This window comes from Asterias rubens, chromosome 1, assembly GCF_902459465.1.
Source record: "Asterias rubens chromosome 1, eAstRub1.3, whole genome shotgun sequence".
NCBI classification, from domain to species: domain Eukaryota; kingdom Metazoa; phylum Echinodermata; class Asteroidea; order Forcipulatida; family Asteriidae; genus Asterias; species Asterias rubens.
The window spans coordinates 13,178,875-13,187,856 of NC_047062.1; the positions used below are offsets into that span (position 1 = coordinate 13,178,875).

General features: G+C 37.7%; 1 protein-coding gene across 1 annotated transcript; it reads right to left on the bottom strand.

Annotated features, from left to right (window-relative positions):
* Positions 1 to 1,892: 1,892 nt before the first annotated feature.
* Positions 1,893 to 7,198, bottom strand: LOC117297685 (pinopsin-like). The gene is made up of 5 exons (XM_033780836.1): positions 6,874 to 7,198; positions 6,027 to 6,218; positions 4,899 to 5,023; positions 3,565 to 3,807; positions 1,893 to 2,772 (listed from the first exon to the last, which is right to left on the bottom strand). The coding sequence occupies exons 1-5, from the start codon at positions 7,196 to 7,198 to the stop codon at positions 2,686 to 2,688; spliced, it is 972 nt and encodes a 323-aa protein (XP_033636727.1). The 3' UTR covers positions 1,893 to 2,685.
* Positions 7,199 to 8,982: the final 1,784 nt, after the last annotated feature.

Consider the following 8,982-nt stretch of genomic DNA (forward strand, 5'->3'; position numbering starts at 1 on the left):
GAATGCAGAAAAACACTTTTTGAAATGTACCAACTCACGACTTGGACGTACATGTACTTTGCACGTGTGTTTACTATACGCATTGCAGGCAAAGTCTGCCTCGATTGACGTCACAAAAGGGGTAGGCGGAGTCAGCCCCCAAACTACTATATACATTTTTTAAACATATAAATCGTGACAATTACTAAAAAATTGTTTTATTGTTCGTAAGCATATACTCTTATGTTTGAAAGAAAAAAAATTATATTTCCAGGTGACTTGAACAAAATTAGTTTCCATGTTATTTACAAATTTGAAAAAGAGAGGGCGCTGTTCGTGACGTCAATCGAGGCGCGATGAATCGCATGCAGTGCCAACACAACATAGTGACGCTTGGCGCAAGCTAAAAACATGTCCTCAAAGTTGAAACAATACCTGATTTTTTTCACGTTAGGCAAATGCTCCTTTAGGTTCGTTACGTCGTTCAGGTACCTTCTCCGACTTCCCCACTAGCTGGAAAAATTATTGGGATGGCGTCATGTTTTAGAAAATAACTTTTCTCTTCATGTCAAACTGTGTAGATTATTCCGGATTCTCGAAGCACGACGGCTCGAAGTGTTGCACAGCGCTGGAAAAGACGTCGGACCGGACAACTTGGCAAACTGACCAGCAGCAATACACCTGGTCGACATTGCCGGAAAAATGCAAGAAAAAAACTTTTTTAAAAACGTACAAATTTACGACTAGGACTTGAATGTACTTGCACGTACGTTTGTTCGATGTTCGATCGAGGCAAAGTCTTCCTCGATTGACGTCACAAAAGGGGTAGGCGTAGTAACCCCCACACAACTTTAATTAATTTTTAAACATATAAATCGTTAAAAACAATTACTCAAAAAATTATTTTATTGTTCATGAACATATACTCTAATGTTTGAAAAAATAAATTATATTTCCAGGTGCCTTTAAGTTATAGTGTCATTAATATAAATAGGTTTAATAACAGTCTTGGTTTTACGGAAGTCAAACATAGCACCTCTACAAAGCCGTCCGGCCACAAGGAATGTCCCCTAATACCCACCACACAGTTAAAAACCACCTTTTGTCAAAAAATGAAGAGAAGAAAAAAGGGGCGGTTGGAGGCGTGACTGCCAATAACGAACGACAACAAGAGAAATGGCAATGTGAAACCCAAGTGCAAACATCTTCCGTTAAAAAAGTCAGATACAAATTTATCCTTGTAAAATTGTAGCCGAAGGTTAAACCTTTACTTTGTGTAGTTATCAACCGTAGTGGTATGTATTTATTTATTTGTCTATTTAGTGCTGTTTTCCTGTTTTGTTCTGTAATCTTGTAACGGGCACATCCGCCACAAGCCTCGGCTTTTAAGATGATGCCTCCATGTGATGTGAATGTGGAAATAAATGTTTTATTGATTGATTGATTGATTGATTGATTGATTGATTGATTGATTGATTGATTGATTGATTGATTGATTGATTGATTGATTGATTGATGCTGACAAGGACACATTAGATCTGACTGACAGCAGAAGCTGGTTCCACATGGGAACAATCCGCTGAAAATAAAACGACTTGTGGGACTCTGTTTCGCAACGAGGATCTGACAACACTTATGTCAATTTGACCGTATTTAAAATAATAAAAAAAAAAAAAAAAACATTTTGTCTTTGTTTTGTTTTGTTCTTGTCTTTTATTGAACAACTAGCAGGGTGGATATGTGCACATTACAAGTCTAATTATTATTATTAGTAGTAGTAGTAGTATTATTACTATTACTATTATTATTATTATTATTTTTATCTTATCACAGCATGCAAAAGAAGATCATATTTTCATTTGTGACGGTAACTCCTCGAGTCGGGCTACGTCCCGTAGCCATAGATATCGAGGGTCTTTCTTAGGATCCTCGCTGTTTCCAAAAGCGCCGCCTTCTGCAACAGATCTATTCTCACATTTTGTCCTCATATATTTCACCCTTCTTGTTTGTGTCCTCATTATATAATTCATCCATTATTACGCAATCTTCCTCTCTGTAAATATTAGTTGTATGTGTCCTCGCAAGACCTAACGATCTACTTAATACACTCTTCGCGTCCAGATAATTATGATTTCCATTACAAACCCACAGCACCGTCCTCTAAGGAGAATTACTTCCTCAAAAGAAACACGCCTTGATAAATGTTTACACCAAAGACACAAATCATAAAAAATAAGGACATGCAGCACTGGGGAAAACATCTCCACTTTGTTGCACGACGTCGATATGAGTCTCCCAAAATGAGAAGTCAAAGAAATAAAGAATAGTAATAAAAAAATAGATGGATTATGGCTGTCTGTCTGTCTGTCTGGAACACTTTTATATCGAGCTGAAAGTAATTAGACAACATTTATTACGTTCGAGTAATGGTGATGGCGTTTACAGCAGGGAGAGGTTAAATTATGTGATGAACACAGGTTGCAGGGTGATGCATATGGATGGAGGAGACTGATCATATAATAATAGGGTCTGTTTATTGAGAACTTTCGACGTTATTAAGTAGTTTTAAATGAATTATCGCAGTTCGGCAGGCAATAAAGAGATTTGAACGTCGGGCTGATATTAGGGTGAAAATCGGGGTTTGTAGTTGCAGTGTTCTTATTAAAACGATGATGAGCAGTGATGGTGCTCAGATAAGATCTTCCACTATAGAGATGATGTCTTCAAAGCTTGCCTCCTAGTTGACAGCCAGTTCTTACTCCTCCTGCCACTTTTAAATAGAGCTGTTCTGAACTGCAACAAAAGCAAAATGTGAAAATGAAACATTACCAATGTGAGAAAATTAACACCTAATAGTTATTACGCTTGTATAAACAAATTAATTAAGTCCATATTAAAGGCAACGGTACTGGGCAAAACAAGCATAGTGCTACTTGAGCACAACAAGTTGCGAAGCACAACAAAATCTAGCTTACCAAAATGTGGTTACCAGCCAAAATGCCATACCACATCTACAATCTGTGACTGGTATCCTGATAATGCTTGCTTAGCGAAAACATGTTAAACAATATTTTCTGCTTTATGCAGCTATAAAATAGAACCATGTGTTCAATTCAGAAAAAGTACGTGTTAAGAAGGAAAAACTAGCTGCAAGACAAATTTGTTTGCTAAGAAAAGAAAAGCATGTAGGATCAGTCACAGCAATGTCAACTTAATGTAATTTTGGCTGGAAAGCTATTCGACTGAAGCAATACCTTTATTACTATAGCAATTGTGTGTCCTTGGCCTACATGTTTTATTTATGAGCCCAATTTCAAAAAGCAGCTTACAGAAAATATTGCTTAACAAATTCAGCGAAACAAAACTTAGCAGGATACCAGTCACTAATTGTAATTGGTAGTTTGGCTGTTAACCATTCTGGTAAGCATAATTTCATTGTGCTTAGATACTGTTTGTGCTTAAGCACAAACACTATTTGAAATTGAGCCCTGGTTAGAACCAATTAGAAACTTACAAATTAGAAATTAGAAATTAGCAATTAGTAGGCCTACATGGAATAAGGGAGAAAGCTGATAACCCTCTTACCTTTTTATGTAGTAAGTAATAAATGAATGGGTTGACAGCAGTTGATAGTTTTGCGAACATGGAGGGAAGTGTAGCTAAGAGAGGTGAGATTGGTGGGCCGATCCCAACGGCCGAATACATGGAGTAAACTGCATAGGGCCCCCATGTTATCATGAACGCCAACACCAGTATGATGGCCATGGTGGTTACTTGTTTATCGGCTCTTCTCAGTCGACATCGATGTAAAGTGCTGACTTTTTCCGTCTGTGGAATTATTAAACTACAGAGTGTTAAAGAACTGTATGATATGTCAAACGTATAACACAAAATCCCAGTCAAACTAGATCTCAACTAATTTGCGGCAAATGAGTCAGACTGACCTAGTACGGATCAGGGATTATGGGACCCGGAATCCGGTTCGATTCTGACCGGATTGTTTTGTTTAGAGTGAACGGCAATCCTGGAAATGCCATCAAATGGCAACATCAATGGAGGCTTTCCATTGAACTTTTGAGTGCGGTTCTTAAAGGCAGTGGACACTATTGGTAATTACTCAAAATAATTATTAGCATAAATCCTCACTTGCTAACGAGTAATGGGGAGCTGTTTATAGTATAAAACACTGTTGGAAATGGCTCCCTCTAAAGTATTATAGTTTACGGGAAAGAAGTAATTTTCAACAAATTTGATTTCGAGACCTCAGATTTAGAATTTAAGGTCTCGAAATCAAGCATCTGAAAGCACACAACTTCGTGTGACAATGGTGTTTTTTCTTTCATTATTATCTCGCAACTTCATGGACCAATTGAGCTCAAATTTTCACAGGTTTAATATTTTATGAATATGTTGAGATACACCAAGTGACAAAACTGGTCTTTGACAATGAGCTCAAATTTTCAAAGGTTTTTATTTTATGCATATATGTTGAGATACACCAAGTAGTGAGAAGACTGGTCTGTGCGGCACAATAATGTAGCCCGAGCCCTAAATGTAACCTGACCTAAATGTACATTTAGGTACATGTTTGGGGCTACATTTAGGGCTCGGGCTACACTATGGTGCCGCACACTGGTCTTTGACAATTGTCAATAGTGTCCAGTGTATTTAATGTAATTAAACTAGGCCATCGTGGTGTACCTTTTAGCTGTATACTACTGCCAAATGGAAACACCACACCAGAGTTAGCTTATACTTCCAAAATAATTGTGTTGGCCCGAATGGAACTTGATATCCCAGATAGGAGAAAAGGGTGCAGTCGATTTGAAGGCGTATCACAAACTAATTTGAAATGTGGATGGCAACCATGACAGTCCAACTTTCAGGACATCGATTGCTTCTAAAATTCATGAACTCACCTTTTTTACTGTTGAGAGTATACTTCCATATGAGTAAATAATAATCGACGAAGGTATGACCAAGACGAGAGTGAAGATAAAAATGATGTACGAAGGGTCCCCAGACTCCCAGTTCACTGAGCACGCTGTGGGAATAAGAGAAATGTCACCGAGTTAGTGAAGGGAACAGACTGTTAACAAACGATGCGTTGAAGTTGCAAATACATTTTGCTTAAAAAAAGCCAAAACGATTTAATGAGGTTTGTGTAGACATTCTTGTTGAAATATTATGCATGAATTGAGGTTATTCTTGGAAGAACTGGTGTTTAACAACTCTGTTGTATTAAGATGAACAGTTTCAAATCTTATTCTTATATAATGTTACATGTTGCTTATTTTGCATACACACGCTGCTTGCAGACGATCGTAATTGCAAGCTGACAAATTACATTTTGGACCAATGACAACAAAATTGGTCCAAAATGTTATTTGTCAGCTTGCGCTTTCGATTGTCTGGAAGCAGCGTGTGTATGCAAAATAAGCAACATGTAACATTATATTGGAATAAGATTTGCAGCTGTTCATCTTAATACACTGAAATACAGGGGACCGTGATGAACATGATCAGTTTGAACGTAGGGTTGAACCATTTAACTGAGGGCTTCACCCCACTTTAGTATAAGGAGAAGACAGCGTCGAGTTCGTAATGATTTTGTGTATGCCCTCAAAATATTGTATATTTGACATTGAGAGCCCCCAAAATGGTTTCAGTGTAAAAATAATTTCCCAATATTGTGACTTTGGGTTGTTGACTTCCAACTTGATGTATTCTGGGATGGCCCTAATTGTTCCCATTTGCTGAGGAGAGGTGAAGGGACATTTTTCAAGATTGCTGCTCGGACGTTTGGGAGAGTTACACTGGTGTAAGGGTGTTTTGGGTTGGAGGTGAATAGTTCGACGGGCCAAGGGACTCCCCATGATTAAATTGAGAGGAGAATTAACATTCAAGAGTCAATGAATAATTGTCCCTTTACTGTAAAAAGCTGTGCGACTTCTAAGCTTTTTACGTGTATTTTTTAATATTAAGTATTTTGCACTCTATGCTATGGTGATTTTATTTGGTTGGGTGCAATCCGAGGGTACACTTACATGTTCCTCCACCTTCAACTGTGAACTCACTCCATCCGATAGCGGGAGGTATTACAGCAGCTAATGAATAAAGCCATGTAAAACAAATACAGGCAATGACATAAACATTGGTTCGCGCCGACAGATTGTATTTCACAACGAAGAAATAACGCTGGAGAGCGATGGCTGCAATGCTTGCGATCTGTTCACATCCTGTGCATAATCATGAAAGAAAAGACAAGAGAAGTCATTAGAAAATCCAGCCAACTTCGGATATTTCCTAAAGTATATGATAGGCTCATGTGAAATGCATAGTGATTTTTAAACGTTTAGTATCATACCTTGGTAATGATCACGAAAAATTAATTGTGTAACTTTTGTCAGAAAGGAAACCTATTGTTATATAAAGCATGCACTGAATTAATATGAAACATGATGCGAAATAATTTCGTCTGAAAGTCACCGTTGATGAGGTAACAAACATCAGTTCCGAATTTTTTTCTAAAATTAACCTAAACCAATTACCTTTTTTTACCGAACCCTCTACATTATAGCGTGTAAACCATTTATTCCTTTTTGCACAAGTGAGAAGACTGGTTTATGACAATTACCGAAGGTGCCCAGTGTCTTTAAGCGTGAGTATCTATAGAGCCCATAAACAGAAATGTACCCACGACTATACTTCGTACATATCCTTTAAAACAAAAGTCCGCGACAAGGAGGTCCCAAAAAGTGTTTACAAGTAAATACATGAATAAATAAAATTACACATTAACTTATCCCCAAAAAATACTTCGGGTTTCCCGAACGTAAATAATGTTTTGAAAAAAAAATAATATAATTAATAAAGTGTTGGAAGACTACCTACCACATAGAGACGACAAAAACGCGTACCATCTACAAACCAACGGACCGAAGCTCCAGAAGCCCTGCACATTTGCCATAAGCGTGATCGGCGTGGCAAATAATGCGACACTCATATCAGCGATGCAAATGTTCACTAAGAGGAAATTGACAGCATTCTGGAGATCTTTGTTTCGGACTATGGTAAGAATAAACAGGCCGTTCCCAAGCAGGCTTAGAATCAGCACAAAACCCAAGTACACAGCAAAGGCCGTGTATGCAGTCCGGCTCAGTTGCGGGATAGAATGCTCAGATGACGGTTCCATTAATAGAGAGAAGTTGCCCTCCATCGTTGTCAACTGTCCGTGTGATACAATATGTACCTCTATTAGGAACTACTGCCCTTTATTGAGGACTAAGAAGCCCAAAACTCACGCACATCTACAAAGCAACAGCAAAATTAATATTGGGATGTGCATTCTAACAAATCACGATTGCATCACTGATACAGTCACTAAGGTCGTCGCTCCGCGTGGCACTGCCACGTGACTAGTCTGCCATCAGTCCGAAAAACACGCACATATATGTCAAATGTTTTGTCACGTTGCCACAAAACCTTAAAAATGGTAAGTTTTCCCTGAACAGCACTTTGAGTTATTTATAGGTTTTATCGGTCAAATTCGACAAATGAGCAGCCAATTTAATTTTCATGCGTTCGAATTAAAGCTAATTTGCCTCTCCGGCTTTTGCCGCGTTTCAAATTTAGAATTCGGCCATTCAATTTCGTTTTGAGTCGAGTCAAATTCCTTTAGCACTCTGTTCAATTTAGCATACAGTCATTCTTTTTAATGACACATGTGCCAAAAGAAGCGTCTGCGAATTTGAATGTTGCTTTAATGAATTGTTAAATTTAATGATTATTTTGTTAAATCGAATGACGCAACATTACATTTGACTAATCATAAAACGAAATCGAATGACGCTTTTCAGTAGCATTCAATTTCATGCGAAATAGAATAGGCTGGTGGTTAAATTGGCTGCTTATTTTCCGAAATTGACCGAGAAAACCTATATTAATCCATTATATACATTATATACTTCATTGTATAGAATCCTCTAATCTGATTGGTTAAAAAAGGAGTCATGGAAATTAGGTATGCCCCCTTTTTCTACCAAGATGACGTCATAGTGACTGTGCCCGGACTCTATTTTTTTTTCCCCAAACGACATTGCAATGATTTGTAAAAAGAGCAGACCTATTTCATTATGACGTTATTTTGACGGAAAGAGCCAACTTTGACGGAAAGGGGAACAAATATTGCAATGTCGTTTGGAAAAAAAAATTCGCGCCCGGGCATAGTCAATATTAACTATGCCAGCTCTGAAAATGACGCATCTTTGATAATGTATGTATAATGTACGACTAGCGTCCCGTGTCACGGCGCGACCTTTCATCGCAGACGACCTTTCACCGTATAGTCAGAGTGTTGTTGATTAGAATAATCTTTATCCGGTGTATATAAAAGAAATATTGACTGCTTAATATTCGTGGAACAGTTAAATTATAGGTCCTCGGTTATGTCAAAACCATGGCTATGCCCTCAGTTATAATTTTAACTGTGCCCCCTCACAGCAGTCAATATTTCCATAGTAACTCCAGGACTACCTGTGTGCCAGATTAATTGTGAAAATGAGGCCATAAATAGGTCAACGCAAATTATCGTAACTAAAATGAAGGAAAGTTCTTCCAAGCTTTAAAACTTTAAGAAATTGTAGGTAGGTCTCGTTAAATGGGTAAAAAAGAAAAGGCGAGTACATTGTAGTCACAAATGTACACTTTAGAGTCTATTCTCTGACTTAAACTAGAAGGTGTCAGGCGGTTCTAATATAGGTACCGTGGTTTTAATAGCTACCGTGGTTTCCTGTGTCAGGAATATTTTTAATATTATCGGATACATGTTGCAAATATAGCCCAGAAGTATTGTTGTCAGTTTGACAAGAGTAAAACATCATTGTTTTGCGTTAATGTTTGATTTCACAAGTGACAACATTTCTTACTTCATTGCTCAAAACCGACATACATGTATGAAGTGCAAAAGCACAAAACTAAGTGAAAATACCATGAAAGTTCCGA